General features: G+C 39.2%; 2 protein-coding genes across 3 annotated transcripts in view; one reads left to right on the forward strand and one right to left on the reverse strand.

The window, feature by feature from the left end:
- taf1a (TATA box binding protein (TBP)-associated factor, RNA polymerase I, A) overlaps window positions 1-2,668 on the reverse strand; it is a 14,829-nt gene extending 12,161 nt beyond the window's left edge. Inside the window, exon 1 of the mRNA XM_037537449.1 lies at window positions 2,543-2,668. The gene's annotated coding sequence lies outside the window, so the exon portion shown is untranslated. The remainder of the gene's footprint in view (window positions 1-2,542) is intronic.
- Window positions 1,429-17,048, forward strand: mia3 (MIA SH3 domain ER export factor 3). 2 transcript variants are annotated; one of them, XM_017725546.2, is made up of 28 exons: window positions 1,429-1,702; window positions 2,575-2,708; window positions 2,949-3,035; window positions 3,324-5,832; window positions 6,159-6,452; window positions 6,532-6,668; window positions 8,128-8,259; window positions 8,347-8,368; window positions 8,473-8,561; window positions 8,655-8,732; window positions 8,819-8,929; window positions 9,047-9,118; window positions 9,266-9,370; window positions 9,729-9,851; window positions 9,962-10,061; window positions 10,160-10,212; window positions 10,317-10,407; window positions 11,286-11,424; window positions 12,483-12,645; window positions 12,785-12,820; window positions 12,911-12,978; window positions 13,051-13,142; window positions 13,769-13,882; window positions 14,022-14,090; window positions 14,173-14,219; window positions 14,386-14,448; window positions 14,858-15,146; window positions 15,523-17,048. In XM_017725546.2, the coding sequence occupies exons 1-28, from the start codon at window positions 1,444-1,446 to the stop codon at window positions 15,846-15,848; spliced, it is 5,802 nt and encodes a 1,933-aa protein (XP_017581035.2). In that variant the 5' UTR covers window positions 1,429-1,443; the 3' UTR covers window positions 15,849-17,048. The 2 variants fall into 2 exon arrangements, with proteins under 2 accessions (XP_017581035.2, XP_017581036.2); XM_017725547.2 differs by lacking the exon at window positions 14,386-14,448.
- Window positions 17,049-17,118: the final 70 nt, after the last annotated feature.

Below are 17,118 nucleotides of genomic sequence, written 5' to 3' on the forward strand. Positions count from 1 at the left end.
ACCCTATGTTGCCTTGTTACACTTTCCCCTGGTACCAATTTACAATCTCCAATCTCCTTTAGGTGGCATCTCCTGCTAAGGATATAATCTACCCGTGTGCACCTCCCTCCACTCTTGTATGTCACCCTGTGCTCTTTCCTCTTCTGAAAATACATGTTCACCACAGCCATTTCCATTCTCTTTGCAAAATCTACAACCATCTGACCTTCCACATTTCTGTCTTTCACACCATACATACCCAGCACCTCTTCATCCCCTCTGTTCCCTTCACCAACATGTCCATTGAAGTCTGCACCAATCACTAATCTCTCCTCTCTAGGGACACCATCTACCACTTCATCCATCTTACTCCAAAATTCCTCTTTCTCCTCTAACTGACAACCAACCTGTGGTGCATATGACCACATTCAAAATTACACCATCAGCCTCCAACTTCAGGCTCATGATCCTGTCTGACACTCTCTTTACATTCAAAACACTTTTCACAAGCTGTTCCTTTAGGATTTTCCCTACTCCATTTCTCTTCCTCTCTACACCATGATAGAACAGTTTGAATCCACCTCCAATGTTCCTGGCCTTGCTTCCTTTCCATCTGGTCTCCTGGACACACAGAATATCTACCTTCCTTCTCTCCATCATGTCTGCAAGCTCTCTGCCTTTCCTTCTCTCTCGCTGCCTTCTAACCAGCCTTCCTCCTCTCCTCTTTGATGGTCTTCGACCTACAGTAGTCCAATTTCCACCAGTACCCTGCTGGTCAACAGCACTGGAGGCGGTCGTTGTTAAACCGGGCCTCGACCGATCCGGTATGGCAATCATATTTGTGATCCGCATGATAGTTTAACACACGTTTTACGCCGGATGCCCTTCCTGACGCAACCCTCACCATTTATCCGGGCTTGGGACCGGCACCAGAAGTACACAAAGTACACCCCTAATGGCTGGTTTGAGTGGGAAATTTAAATGTAATTTAAAAAAAAAACATTGCCGTTTTACATATTACATTTTCATTTTGATACTGATATGCTTCCATAATCCTATCAATAAGTGCATTTTACTTTAATATGAAAATTTCCACACTAAATATCATGTCTCTTCCCAGGCTAGGTTGCAACTTTTGTAGATTTTTATCTCAGGCTGCTTAAGTATTACAGCAATTGTGGTCTTCCAAAAAACTCTTTGGGGTGAAAACATTGATTTTGCAGACTCTGACAGACTAATCCGGACCATTCCCTCTGTTCATTCCTGGAGAACACAACTATTTAAAAATGTCCTGTGTCTAAAAAGTGAAAAATGAAATAGCCGTAAAACAGTAACCAAGCCCCTGTCTAAAGAAACAAAAAATCTGACACAAAACAGATCCAACATAATTCCACTATTTCGAGAAACACTGCACTGAACCTTTTTGGAATCTGTCTCTTTAAATGTTCGCAGATACTATGTAACATGATCCCAGTCTTTTCTCCACCTTTGCTTGAGCATCGAATTCCTAGCAGCAGTCAGGCTCGCAAATCTGCTGACGTGTCGGCTCAGCTCGTCCTGCCCGTGCTCAGGCAGCCTGCTGCCCTATCACAACTTGCCAGCATGGCTGGAATGTTTTCCCGTTTTTATAGTTTTATACTATTTTTCTATGTGTGTTTTTCAAAGGACTCACTGGACCGGCGGTTTTCGGACTTTAAAAGATGTGCAGACGAGGAATGCAGTAGTAAGTGTTGAGCAGAGGACGCACTAACTTTTGGTCTTGATGCATAACAAGTCTGACTAAGAGCTTAACGTTACCACCTCTGATAAGCTCTAGCAACCGCATAATTTAAATGTGGCGTACACTTATCATATTTCTAGGAAAGTGAATTGTGGTAGTCTATAGAACTGGCACACATTAACATTAGCTGTATCGGACATTTTAGAACGTTTTAGAACGAGGTCACCGTTTATCTCACTACGACAACTGCCTGTTAGCGTGAGCGGCTGGCTAGCTAACTAGCAAGCCTTCGCTGTGTCGCCAATAAGCTGCCTATGTTAGCTAACGTTAGCTACGGAACCATTGAGCCACTTAACCTAGCTAGCTAATTATTTACGCTTTTGATACTGATAAGAAGCAAACAAACTAAACTTTTCCCATTTAAGATCAAATTTGTCATTCATATGTAGCGTTACCTAGGTAATTGTTTTGTAACTTGCTAACTAGCTAGCTTAACCAGCTGATTGGAAATTGGGCTGCTCTTTGATGTAGCACTGTTTTTTTTTTTATTAAGAAAACTGACTACGTAATTATCCAGGAACATTAAGTCCTTAGCCCTTATCATATTCATGTTGCTTTTCTTTGGAATCGTAAAGCCTATTCTCTGACGCTACGAAAACAATCTGAAATGTGACTTTTCTATGCTATCAGTTAAGAAAACACCAGTAATTCTAAATCCTAGAGCTTTAAGAGCCGTCACTGCAAGTCTGCATGTCACTGCTTTAAACTGATGGATTTTTAACCTCCATTGTATTCCTCTTCCATATGCTATGCAGATGTAAATATAAAAAGGGAATAGCTCACCTTGTGAAAATAATAACTTCTTCTTTCATCAGTGCTCCTTTGTCGGGGGAAAGCAGCAAAAGATTTCTCCGGGCCAGACTGTCGGTTTCTGTCCTTCAAAAAAGGGGAGACTATTTATGTGTACTATAAACTGTCAGGACAGAGGTCAGATGTGTGGGCAGGAAGTGTAAGTATGGAAGTTAATGATTGATCATGCTGTTGGGGATAGATGTCTTAGATATTTCCTTGTACACTGTTAATGAACAAGTAATATAGTCAACATCTTTATTAATAATGATGATAGAATTTACCTCTAAAGCATTTCTGATGTCATAAATGGTGCACCATAAAATAATTTTACAAGAACAAGATAACATGTTGCTATAAAGTAGTGTTGATTATGAACCCCTCCCCCTTCTGTTTATAGGTTGGTAGCAACTTTGGTTATTTCCCAAAGGACTTTCTTAATATCAATCACATATATACTGAAAAGGAAATAGAAGTACCTGCAGAGGTAAGTGTGGTATATTTGTGATAGTATTACTGATTAGCTTATGTTATGGACTGCCCTTAGTGAACAACTATTTTTATGTTGTGATTGTACTTGTAGCTACTTCTTTTATTAATTTTCTTTTTAATTATTTGTTGTTTCAATGCATCAGTGTAAAATATTTTTCACAATGTAATATTGAAGCATTGCTAGCTGTTTCACATTTTCATGTTATGAAACCATGTGAAATTCCACTGTACCTGCTATTTAACTGTATTTTGGAAGTAATATGTGCCTTTTAATATTTTTCAGGAAAACGACTTTGTCTGCTTTGACACTGGGCGAGATACATTTGCCAGCTATGATATTGCTTTACTATTAAGCAACTCTTTATTATTAAATGAGGTTGACGACCAAAGTGGGAAACCCAAAGGAATTGCTCACAATGAAGATACTGCAATTGATACGAAGGATGTGGACGCATCTCTGGAAGAATCCCCTGAAGATACCAGTGACAGAGACATTAAAGATTCTGATTTGTTGCCCAAGGAAAATGAAGCTGAGCAACCAGATGACACTGAGGATGTCATTTATTTTGAACCTACTGAACCTACTCATTCACCTTTGGAATCAACAGTTTCAGATAAAACAGATGAAGAATCTTATCTTGTTGGAGCTACTTCTAAAAGTGATCTGAAGACTGCAGATGATGCAGAGTCAAATCAAGGACAGCCAGTAAACAAAGACACTGCAGATGAACCTTTGTCTAAAGGTGCTGGTGCTTTAGAGAAAAGTTACCATGTCACAGATGTAGAAGCGCTACCTGAATTAAAAACTGCTTTAGGGACAACATTTGATGCTGTTATTTCTGATGATGAATATACACAGAGAGTAACTCCTTATTTGGATGGAGAAGAAAGCAACAAATTAGTTGACCAAGCAAGTAAAGAAGTAGAAGAAAGGCCAGAAAAAATCCCCCTCCTTTCAGCTTCGGAGGAGGTCCCTCAATTTGAGGAAAACCTTCTTGATCCAGCTGTGTTAAAGGATGAAGGTATTCCACTTGAACATGCAGCTGAAAAACAGGAAGATGTCTCAGAAACAACCAAGGACATGTGGTCATCTTTAGGGGACACTGTTTTTAATATTGTAGATGAAGGAGAGAGAACAGTTTTACCGGAAGACACTGAAATTGACAATGATGAGGAGGATGAAGAAAAGGATACTGACCCAGACAAATATGAAAAAGATTCAGAAGATCAACTACATGTTCAGGATTCAGAAATAAAAGAGGATGCAATCGAAATGAAACCCTCCAATAAATATTTTATAACTGAGGACCCCATTACAAACAATGATGCAGAAGCAGATGAAACTGAGCAGTCCAATAATGATTCTAGATCTGAGGATCCCATCTCATCAAACGACACTAAAGTGGGTGAAACGGTATACTCTGATGTTAACAGTATAATTGAGAACCCTGCTTCATCAGAAGACACTATAGTAAGTGAAACCAAACACTCTAATATTGAACCTATAACTGAGGAGCCCATTTCACAAAACATCATTACAGATACTGTATTGTCTGAGAAGGACAGCAAAACATTACAGAATCAAGCAGAAGAGTTGGAGAGCAATGAGAAATCTGAACTCTCAAAAAAGTACTCTGATGTGGTTGAGACGTTTAATGATGCTGTTGTCAAATCTGAACGTGATGCCTCATCTACTTTGGAAGATGACAAATCAGTTGAAAAAGTTGCTGAGAAAACTATTCAGAAGGAAACCGTAACTGAAAGCTTACAGTTTCACAAATGGGAGGCTCTCTCCAAGGATGGTAAACAAAACGTATTTCACATTGATGACAAGAAATATGAAGAAACTGATAGAGTGGAAAATGATGTCAAATTATTTGAAGGCCCATTGAAAACAGAACAACATAAACCTAAAGCTGATGAGGAATCTGATTCTCAGAAGAAAAATGAACAGATAAACAAAGCAAAAAAAGACATAGTCCATTTATTTGAAAGTACACTGAAAACGGAACAAAAAGCTGAAGAAGAACCTGACATTTATGAAGAAAATGAGAATACTGAGGAGTTATTAGAAGATGAAAATGCTATATTATCCAAAACTGAGGAAGGAGAAAAATCCCCAGAAAATGACAACTCTAAAACAGAATTAGAAAATGGAGAATTAACCATGCCTAAAGAACCTAGAGAAAACTCCTCCACACAGATAATTGGTGATACAGAATCAAACATTGTACAATCATTGGATTCCTCAGTTTTAGCCTATGATAAAAAAAATGATACACAGTCTGGTAATCATCAGTCAAAGGTGGCAAACAAAGGTGCAGATGAAATTCAGCAGGATTCAGTCACCAGTAAAGAGCCTGAGTACAGTAACAGTGTGATGAGGCTAACGCTTTTAAGAGAGCACTTTAAGGATGATGAAATGGAACGCTTTCAGAGATACTTGGATCTGAAAGACCTCTTAAGAGTTGAAGCAATGTTCTCTGAGTTGGAGCAGGAGCTTAAGTCTGCTAGGGAGTCAAACTCTGACACCAGTGATGACATAGAAAGGACACTGGAGAGTATTCTAGAGGTTTCTGAAAATACCATACTGGATGAGATTGAAAAAATACTGGACACCCGGGAACAGAAGGCTCAGGACCTTGGACAACAAGTGGACCCAGTCATGTTTGATGAAGAAACGGCCATCTTGGATGATTTTCAGGAGCTTGCTTTTTATCTGCGTCAGAAGTACTCTGCAGTCAGTGACAGTGTTCCATTGGTAGGGGAGAGCCAGTCTCATTTTGAAATTGGTAAGCCATACTCTCAGATTCACTAGTTATCCTAGTGATAAGATGTTCTGCAACACAGATGTAAATTAGCTGGTGAAAAAATAAATTCCGGTCCAATCCAGTCCATTATGTAAGCTTTGGAATTTAAACAGCACAATGTCCTCCAAATTAAAAAACATAGCTACAAGGTTTTGGAGGTTTCAGCAGAACTGCGTTTTATTTTCTTTCCTTATTTTAGATTGTATTCTCATGCCCCGTATGGTAACCTGAAATGCAAACCACATATTTAATGAACAGATGGATTTGAAACCCATTGGATAAATGTTTTTGTCCATGTTGCGTTTCAGAAAACCTGAATGCATCTGAAGAGATGGAAGATTCAGTCAAAACCATCCCAGTGACTGAAGCTGCTGAATATCCTAAGGTCCACAAAGAAGCTAATGATATATCTAATGTAAATATTGAGAAGGAGGAGTCCCATAGCCAAGACGTGGGCCTTGAGGAGGATGGTGGTCATTTCAATAAAAATAAAGACATTCGAACAAGCTTTAAAGATGCAGAAGACGTGAAGAGAGGACCACAAGCTATTTTGGAGAATCCTTTGGACATTGATCCATCTCAAAGCCAAATGCAATCTTCAGGTTAGTTTTGATTTTGTGTTTAACTTAATGCTATAACTTTTGATGTTATGATCTAAAATGTTGCATTTGCAATCACCAGGAGCACTGGAGTCCTCAAGTGCCTCTGAGTACTATGACAGTAACGCAAACTATGACCAAGCCAGTACATATAAATCAGATCACGTTTGGGACTGGCTGGGTCTTGGCTCTGAATTTCTTGGAGTGTATGCAGAAATTGTGAGTAAAATTTGCTTTATTATGCTGCTTTGTCTCGTTTTACAAGCTTCATTATGCTCCAGAACTGTTTGAAACTGGACTGGAGGATGATTAATAAGCCGCTTATGATTTGTTGACACTTTTGTTTAGGCAAAGCAACTTATGAGGCTCCTTTGTCACGTGAATCATGACGTGAAGAGGTTAACAGGATTTTCAAATGTTGACGTGTTCTAACCTAAGGGTTGAAGTACAGACAGAATACAGTTCTGCGCAGTCAGTGTTTATTTTTTGCAGTAACTTACACCTCCAGCTTCGTTCATGAGCTAATCGAGCTGAGTTTTTGGTGTGGAGAGACCCTGTGGGAAGACAGTTACGGGTTGGCAGCTTGTGGTAGTTACTTCTCTAGCTAGCTAGCTAACTTAGCGGTTTGCTTTAGCTTTGAGCGGCCGGTATGAAGTAACTTGACGCTAGCTAACCTAGATAGCTAGCAAGCAATCCGCCATTAGCCTACATTTGGCGACTGTGCTGCAAATGTATATCGGTGCTTAAAACCCTAGCTCGCCGCCAGTAGACACAGAATGGATTCGGGAATAATCCACATTTCTCCGTCCGGAGTATCTGACCTGTGGACTACTGTTTCCGTCGTGTTTCTGTCGAGATTCCGGGAAGTAGGTGTTCTGCTATCGTTTTTGCTTGTCTCTTAGGCTTAGTGAGTTAGCGTTGAATAGCTTTAGTGGTCAGTTAGGTAACCGTACTTCTAGAAGTTATTTGCGAAGCTTGTTAACTAGTACCGGTAGTCTCGCTGGTACTGTGGCTTGAATGAAACAGCCGTGTAAGGTAGCGAGCTAACGACAACTAGCTGACTAGCCAGTTAGCCTAGAATACTTGTGGCGGTGTTATTCTCGCATTGCCATCGTCTCTTGACACACAGCCGTCGTTATTTGTTTGAATGTAATTTACGTTGTCTGTTACAGCCATGGACTAAATTCGTTCGTGCAGAATAAACCATTGTCACATTACTGAGTCACCGTTAACTGTTGCATCAGGGTTAAAAGTCCATTGAACCTTTATTACATTCCATTGTATGGTGATAAAGTAACTTGTTACTGTACTTCTCAAACCAGTGTTATCTGAATATGATCAACTTGTATTTCAGTAAATTTAGTTTGCAAGAAAAAAATAATGGTTCTGTCTTTTCAAAATACTTTGTTTAAGTCTCTGCCAGAAGAATAAAGTTAATTGGCTTTAAAATGTCGTTTGACTTACCACGTTGTATTGTCCTGTGTTCGAGTTGTTTTACTGGAATAGATCATTTTTAAATGCCTGCTTTTCTCTTTAGAGAGTGAATGTGAACTATAATCTGAAATTGTATGTGATTAAATCACAATAAAAAATTCCAATAATCTCCTTATCAGCACTTAACACTTCCCTTTTATTTTTTTTAAACAGTTTGTTTACTTGATCTCTGTTTGTTTTCTAGTTGATTGCTGCCTTGCCTGAAGCATGGCAGCCAGGCCCTACGTTCCATGGACTTCCCTGGAAGCCTGTGGTCGCTACAGCTACTGTTGGAATCCTTACAGTTCTAATGTTCATCTGGAGGATTATTCTTGCTGTGAGATGTTACTTAAATGCAGTTAAAATCATCTTGTTCTGATTCTGTGACTGAATCTGAAGTTTACCTACTATGTTTTCTCCACAGGTGAAAAGCAGAACATATCAATGTAAGAATTATGTCTATATATTATCTAAATGTCCATTAAGAAATGTGTTGCTGCTTTTGTGTTTCATTTCATCCCACATTCTTACCACTTTCTTGTTTTATCAGTAACTGAAAAGCAGCTTGCAGAGAAGATCCAGCAGCTTGTCAGTGAAAAATCTGATGTCCTTCAAGAAATAACTGAACTGAACAATACGGTAAAGTTTCGATGCCTTTTTTGTTACAATGTGCCAATTAAGAGCATTTAAGTTAGTGTTCCAAATCAATTATTTTTAATGTATTCCTTTTAGATGAAGCAGCATGAGGAAAAGCTAAAGAATTCTGAAAAGTTCAGAAGTTCTACACAACAGAAATTTGAAGGGCTTAAGGCAAGTCTCAAATTACTTTAGTTAACTGTGCCATTGGTCATATTTTCAGGGGTTTTTAAGTTTATATCTTATTTTTTGTGTTTTAGGCACGTTACCAAAACCTCCTCACCCAGAAAGAAGAACTGTCTGTTAATATTGCTCAACTGAGTCAAAAAATTGCAGACACACAGGAAGAAAACAAAACTCTTAATGAGAAAGTAAGCAGTTTGTTTTCTGAATGCATCCTTTTCTTTAAAGCTTTTCTGTGATTTGTTTATGCTATTTTCTGTGTGTGTGTGTGTGTGTGTGTGTGTGTGTGTGTGTGTTTCTGGAAGGTGGTTATAATGCACAAGAGAATTGAGAAGCACCAGAATAGTCTAAAGCAGTATGAAGAGGAGCACTCAAAGGTATATATCAAATATGTTAAGTTTTTGCCTTGTACACGTTTTCTTTAATTACAGATCTTCCTTTTTTGTCCGCACCTGTTTTTGTGTAGGTTTTCATGTTGTTGTTGTTGTTGTTGTTGTTAATAATAATATTTAAAAACAATATAGTTTCAGGTGCTTATGGATGAAGCTAAACTCAGGGAAGATGCTTTGAAGGCCCAGGTGCTGTCTTTTGAAAAGGACAATAGTGCATTGAAAGAACAGAAGAAATCTGTAAGTAAAATGACACCTGCAGCTGTATTTTCATGGGTGCGTGTCTAGTGCCACATCTTAAGTGCATACTGGTAATTTCTTGAGGGGTGGGAACATGAGTGGGCTGATGCAAAGAAATCTGAGCCATGTGTAAATGAGAGCGCAAGGAAAGGCTTTGGTATTTCATGGAAGTGTGTGTTACAAATTTGTGGCAAAGTTGTGATATGCCTGTATATGGATGTGATTACTTGTCACCTTATTCAACCCTTTTTTGCTACATGCAGTATGCCTTGCATCTTGAATATAGGACCCCTTTCTAAGTTCTGTACAGGCTTATTTTCATGCCATAAACTTTGCTGTATGTCTGTAATTGTCACAGCTGTTGCGTGATGCCAAAGATTGGCAAGAGAAGCATGAAAAACTCAGTGAAGAAATCAAAGTCTACCATAAAACACAAAAAGATTTGGAGGACTCCCTTGTGCACAAAGAAAATGAAATTGATGTAAGTTAATTGCTCTGTATTTTTGCTTGAGCTCTGTAATGTTCAGTGTCCTTCATGACTTAAGACAGCCATATTGGCATGGTATTATAAGCTATGTTTCTCTAATGTAGGCTTTGTCTAGCTGTATTGCTGAGCTGAAGGGCCTTGAAGTGTGTGAAGGTGCACAGCTACAAAATAGTGATGCTAAACTGGCCAATGGGGAAGCAGCTGGTGAGTGTTCTGTGATACTGTGCTGAGAAAGTGTTGGCTTACGTTGCTCTTACAGTTCCCCGTGTGTATATAAATAAATTATACATACTTTGTTTCAGACAAAGGTGATCCCATTAAATTGCACATCAAACAGATGATGGATGTTTCGAGGGTAAGTGTGTATAGAGCTGGCATTTATATAAGAACACGTTTGTACATAGGCATGTTTTATGTTGCATATGTGTGTTTGTGTTTGTTTTTGTTTTTTTTCCCCAGATGAAGGCCACTCTTTCTGTCATAGAGGATGAACGGAATCGCTATTTAGAGAACTTTTTGTGTGAACAGAAAGCAAGACAGGCACTGGAAGGTGTATATATAACAGAGTATATACAATATTTTTTTTTATGCGCTGGCTATTTCATCAAGTACACTTCCTTGTTTAAAGGAGCTCATTGTTCACTTTATCAGCTCCACTTACTATTCACCATTTTCTACAGTTACAGATTGTAATCCATCAGTTTCTCTACTAATTTGTTAGCTCCTTCCCTTTTATCTGTTCTTTGATTGTCCACCACAGAGTATATTATTTGGGTGGTGGATCATTCTCAGCACTGATGTTGTGGTGGTATGTTAGTGTGTGTGTGTGTGTGTGTGTGTGTGTTGTGCTGGTGCACAGCAGTGTAGCAGGAGCTTGTAAACATCTCATTGTTATGGTTGGACTAAATAAGCCACCAATCAAAAATATCCAGCCAACAGCTTCCTGTGGGCAGAATCCTGTGACCACTCATGAAGGACTAGATGATGATTAACAAGCTGTGCAGAAACAGATGAGCTGTAGCCTCTGGCTTTACATCTACAAGGTGGACTAACAAGTTATGTCTAATAGAGTGGACATGGTGTTTGAAAACTCCAACACTGCTGTGTCAAATCTACTCATATATCAGCACAGCACATAACCCAATACCAATGCAGTCCATGCAGTACTGAGAATGATTCACCATCCAGATAGTACCTGCTCTAACTTTTAGATTGAAAAACAGGGTGAAATGCAGCTAAAGTTATGCAGAGAAACAGATGTACCACACTATAGAATTACAGAGTGTAACTATATGGTAAGTTAACCTGATAAAATGGACAGTTTAGATTCAAGAAGATGTACTCGCTGACCAGTCGGCGCAAGTATAGGGCCTTGGTGGAAGGCCCGGAGTTGATTTTACTAATGTTGCATTTTTCATTGTATTCCAGAGCAATTTCAGAAGGTGATTCATGACCAAACAAACCTGAAAAATGAGAGAACTCATCTGGAAAGCCAATACAAGAACCTCCAACAGAGACTGGAAATTACAACTGAATTATATCAGCAAAAAGAAAATGCTTTACAGCAGTAAGTGTATTATTTAGGTTTTCTCCCTTGTTAAGAATTTCACATGATTGTGAGTTGTAATTGGTAGTCAGTATTGATCCTTGTGTATGAGATGATGAAAGGCCACGGGTTTATCTTCAAATGGGTGTTCCATAAGCGTCCTAACATTTAAGTCACGTGACAAATAAACTGACTAGGGGTGCAACAGTCATTCGACATAGCCAACTAAAATTGACAACCAAATTAGTTGGCAACAAATCTAATAGTCGATTAGTGGGTGACGTTATTACACATGGTTTTCATGCTCACTAGGAATGTTTTGACATTACCAGTCAATGCCCTTATGTGTAAAGCCAACCTTAGCTGGCATTACTGCACATACTTCATGTCTGAGCATTTGTAGAGAAAAAAGATAGCTACTTGTGCTAGTGAGTTAGCTTTCTAATGCTGACGTTAAGAGCCATTTTTACTTTGAGCTTTAACATCTGTTTTCGAAATGTATGTTTTCTAGAATTGTTAATGAGGTAGGAAGAGAGAAGCAAGTAACTACTATTTAAAATGACTCTTCACTTTCCAAATAACGTTTACCGTTTTAGACGTCTTGTTTTGATGTTGAGGCCACCAGACTTTCCTTTGTTTCAGTAAAGTCCTGTCATTGTAACATTTTAGCTACAACAGAGAGCACACAGTGTAAACATCCATATATTTCAAACAAGTTTTGATCTATGAAGCTAAAGTCTGCTTGGTTTGCAGCAAACTTTCATTCTTCTGTTTCACTCTCTGTTAGAACCAAATTTTTCACATAATTCATAAAGGCTACCTAGACATTTTAAAAAATGTTTAAACAATATTTTTTATCAGGTTTTTCCAAAACGGTGATAGTCTTTTTGCATTTAGAAAAATTACAGCATTTTCAGTGTAAAGTGTTCACTTAAAATGCTGATGTAGAAGACTTCTGTATATTAACATTGTCAGAGTTATAGATGCCCCTGTAACGGCGTGCTATATCAGCAATGCGGAGTTGCATTGTGCAGAGCTTTGAGCTGCTATTATAACAGGTTGTATGGCTTATCTCACAGAAGGTTGACCCAGGAAGAGCTGGAGCGGCGTGAGAAGGAGACCAAGCTCTCTGAGGTGGACGGCAGAGCCTTGCAGGCAGAAGAGGAACTGAATAGCCTGAGACAAAAAGTGAAGGACATGCAGGAAGAAATGCAGCAAAATGAGAGAGCTCTCAAAGCAGAGGTTGTCTTTCCTTCCATGTTTTTAAAGACAGCAGTTGTTGTGTTTTTTTTTTTTTTTTTTTTTTTTTTTTTTTTTGCACAGAATCCTTTTGTCTGTTTTGCATTTTGATGTCTATTTACTATTCAATTTTTCCATGTAGATTGCTGTCCAGGAAAAGAAAGCTCATGAAAACTGGGTAGGGAGTATGGATTAATCATCTGTTTTATACACTGTACTCTCTTAGAGGTGTGACTACTGAACTTAAATGACCTTGCGTATGTTTCAGTTAAAAGCCCGTGCCTCTGAACGAACTCTGATAGAAGAGAGGAGAGAGAGTGCCAACCTGCGACAAAAGTGAGTGCACTTGGGGCATAGAGGGATGTGGTTGTTATCGGTTTGATCTCACAAACTGTTTTTGCTCTTCAGGATTGTGGAGTGCAGTGACAGAATGTCAGATTTGGAGCATGCCCTGTATAAGTCAGGGCCTCCAGACCGCCACATGCCTCCTCTACGTAGAGGTGAGACTCTCTTCCTTGTTTTGCTGTGTGTGTGTGTGTGTGTGTGTGTGTGTGTGTGTGTGTGTGTGTGTGTGTGTGTTTTATTTTTATGTTATTATTTATTTTTATTTATTTATTTATTACACCCAGGGGCTGTATTACAGAAGCATCCTACACTCCTAAACATCCTAAACACTGCTTTGGGGTTGTTTACCAGTGTGTTGCCGCTCTCTAGGTGTCCTAAATTCAGGACGGCATTTAGGAATTTTTCTCTAGTAGGGATGTTTCTGTAATAATGTTTTCTTAAGAACTGTTGTTCCGTAATAGCTTCTGTCTTAAGTTCAGTCTTAACTGAATTTTCATGTTGACTAAACAGATTTTTTTTTCCCAGGTAAGAAGTTACTGTAATATGGCCCCAGGTCTTTTGTTATACTTTTGGAAAGCTATTTGTTGTGCATTAATGTGCCCACACTCTAGAAACATCAGACATGCAGCTAAATATAGCTGCATGCCTTTGCATCTACCATTAGTTCTTTTGTTGTGTAGTATGCAGACATCCTTTGTCTTATCACTGTTGTTGCACAATAACGGATTTAATTATGTCTGATCAGACTAAAGTGTTAGTTGTGCTGTTGTGGTCTGAACAGGTGATTCATATGGGCCTTCCCCAGTGAGTGGGGGAGCACCCTCTCCTCCTTTAATGATAGAGGGTCCTGGACGTCCCCCCTCTGCTCCAGTGGGGCGAAGGAATGAACCCTTTGGTGAGTTGTAGGTGTTTGTTATTGACTTTAGCCCACCCCCCGAACCCCCCCCCCCCCCCGCCCACAAAATTATTGTGACCCCAAAATGGAGAAAAGTCAGGTGTAGTCAGCATATGTTACATTGTTTTCTTCTTTCCAGGCCCACGACCTCCTTCTGACCCACATGGACGCTTCTCTGACCTTGGACATCCACTGCCTTCTAGACCAGGTATGCAGCTGTGTTCTACCCTTTGTGAGAAGACCCATCATGTAAAATGGAAAGTTACATTAAGTGTATTGTCTTTTTTTAGAGTTATTTGCCCCTCGCACCTCTTCTCCTTGCACCCAGGATGGATCCGTAAGTATACTCCTAGTAAACTCTTGGTACTGTGTCATTTTTTTGAGGACTGTAACTACTTTATTTCATTCATTCATTCATTCAAATGGGGGAAATGATCATGGTATTGCCCCATAGTTACTATATGTATATTTCTTATTTTTCTGGGTTGGGGGGGAAAAAAAAGACAGTCCCAGCTGATGTAAAAACTGAGGCTTCAACACAGGCCTCCACTGATACTACAGAGGCAGTGAGTACCGTACTAGGGTGTTGGGATGTGAAAGAGGTGAATGGATATACAGCCTAGGCTTGTGCACAATCAGAAGCTCCCCTCTAACAGGTTGTTGATTACACTTGTGGATGTCTTTGGAACTCACCTACTTTTTAAATTATTAGCTAAAAGAGTATGTTTTGACTGGGCTTTTTGTGCAGCATACACAACTTCTGTTATGTGTTGATTGTGACTACTTTGTCTGCGTAGACATTAAATTCTTTTTACTGGGGCTCCTGGGATGTCTAACACAACGCATTGTAGTAAGACTTCTGCAAGCAATTATGTGCATGGCTGAAGATGTTTGTGTACTCAGTTTAGCTTTTAGACAAGGCAGGCACAATATGAAGAGATTTGAGGTACTTTGGGTTTTTCTTTTTATTTTCAGCTCTCAAAGTCTCAGAGCCAGGGATCATTTCTCCCATCTCCTATCAAGGATTCTCCTGGCCCAACCTTCAGTGCCCCTTTAAAGGCATATGGCCCCCCACACATGGGTGGACCACTTCCACCTACTGCTAATGGTCCACTTCCTTCAATGATCCGACCACCTAATGGTCATCCACCTATGATTCCTCCTGGGCCACCTCTTGGGTCTGATCCACGCCTAAAACCGCCTCACTTGGACTCCTATGGACCTTCTCCTCTGCGCCCATTTGGACCTGTCCCTCCTCCCTTTGGTAAGAGCTGTTCACATGCTCCACATTTAAGGCCTTGTCCACATTAATGCACATGGGTTTAAAAATGTTTGCTTGAGCTTTTGTACATAATTTTGAAAGTTTTCCATGCATAGTGGAATGTTAAAATAATTGGGGAAACTCCTATACTAAGTATCTTTTCTGAGTACATTTCTTGGATCAGCAAGTTAATGCCATTTATGCCAAGTGATTTATTGTGGTCACAATACACTTTAGTCAGCATTGTTTCCTTTATCCACACCGCAGAGTGAAGATGGTTTGTAGGTCAGCCATGTTCAAAAAGTTGCATTTTCAGTGGTTTTATTGGACAAATTTGAAAAGGTAAATCTGCATATTAAAAATCTTATTTTTTTTAAAGTACGCGGACCGCCACTAAGAGATCTCCCTCCCATGGGTCCACCACCACCACTACCACCATACAGTACGCATGATTTCCCACTTGACTTTGCCGGACCTCGTAACTTGCCTTTCCCTTCTCGACCTTTCCCCCCTGGCTCTCTTCCTCCTCCTGGAGCCATGGCTCCACCTCAGTTTGGTGACAGGGACTTGCAAGGAGCCACTCCACCTATGGCTCAGTCCTGCAGGGATGGTGAGATGACCCAGGCAACTGGTAATGATAGAGATGTCCTATCTCCACAGGGGGCAGCACAGGACACAGCCCCTTCTGCAGTGGTTGAGCCTTGAATCAGCAACGATTGCCATTCAAGGCCGCCTGCCCATTACTGAACTTCATCTTATTGTTTATCTGTGTTTAACAGCATTTGAAATTCCTTAAATATAACTTATACATTAAAGCATCCAAAAAGCAACATCATACTGTCATGATATTTCAACCATGTGGGTGGGGGGGGCGACAAAAGGTTTTGCCACTCTCGCTCCAGTATCCTGTGCAATAACATGTCTATTTTATGTAGGTGTTTTTGTTTGTTTTTTATAAGTTTGTAAAAAGCAAAAAGCCTTTCCTATGGAAATTTTTTAATAGAAAATAATTCGGCCATATTGTTTTGCAGGTAACATTAGCTACTCGCCCAATGCTGTTGCTTCATAGTGAATTATTTAGGGTATGTTGTGTTTCATTTTTTAGAGACTGAATAACTTGTATTATCATGCCTCTTGACTTAAGATAGGTAGAACAAAATTCTATTTGATGTCCTTAATGTGGGGGAAAAATAAGACTTCTGGCTGTGTTTTTTTTTTTTTTTCTTTTTTCTTTTTTTTTTTCCTTCAAATTAATGTACAAATGATGCATTGATTTGTTGCTCATGTTAAATCAGACAATGCATTGAAAAGACAAATTACCAAATCATTCTGGTTGACAAGGATTGTTCATCAGATCATGTGTTGTAATGAAGTGTTGTTCTCGAATTTCTTTTCCTAGTGAAAAGACTCTCTTGCTGTCATATTGACAAAGTATTTGTACATTTCCCTGACCTGTGTATAATAATGTTATGAATAAAACCAGAAATTTCACATAGACATCCAGTACAGTAAGCGTCAGGAATGAACTGATTGTGCCTGTGCTTGCTCTTGTGCTAGACCTATTATCTTTGTAGCACAAGTGAGCTATATAAGGAATATAAGTACTCATGCAGTACTTGCATAGCATCATAACACAGAGCTTACACGGGCAATGAAGCTTTCTGTATTGTTGTTTTGTTATAATAGGGGCATTCTAATTTCAGTCGGGAAAGTTCTTCCTTGTCTACCACACCTTTAGGTGAATTTATCCAGGGTAATTGTCAATTTCTGTACAGGGCAACTACTTAGAATGAAGTGGTATCGAAGAATTAAATAAAAATATTTTTATCTGTAGAGGTGTGATCATATAGAAAGTCTAAAATGAAATTGAACTTGAAAGTGCTGAATTAAATGAGCTGTTTTCAACTGCGTGTGCCATGTACATTTTTGGTATAATTTGTTTTATGTAGCCCATTATCTGCAGTTTTTCCTTTCG

Source organism: Pygocentrus nattereri, chromosome 4 (assembly GCF_015220715.1).
Source record: "Pygocentrus nattereri isolate fPygNat1 chromosome 4, fPygNat1.pri, whole genome shotgun sequence".
Classification (NCBI taxonomy): domain Eukaryota; kingdom Metazoa; phylum Chordata; class Actinopteri; order Characiformes; family Serrasalmidae; genus Pygocentrus; species Pygocentrus nattereri.

Coding starts and splice junctions, on each gene's coding strand:
- mia3 (XM_017725546.2), top strand. CDS start 1,444: ATGATCCCAGTCTTTTCTCCACCTTTGCTTGAGCATCGAATTCCTAGC. Junction 2,709..2,948: donor CAGATGTGTGGGCAGGAAGT/GTAAGTATGGAA, acceptor TTCTGTTTATAG/GTTGGTAGCAACTTTGGTTA. Junction 12,646..12,784: donor AGAGAGCTCTCAAAGCAGAG/GTTGTCTTTCCT, acceptor TTTTCCATGTAG/ATTGCTGTCCAGGAAAAGAA.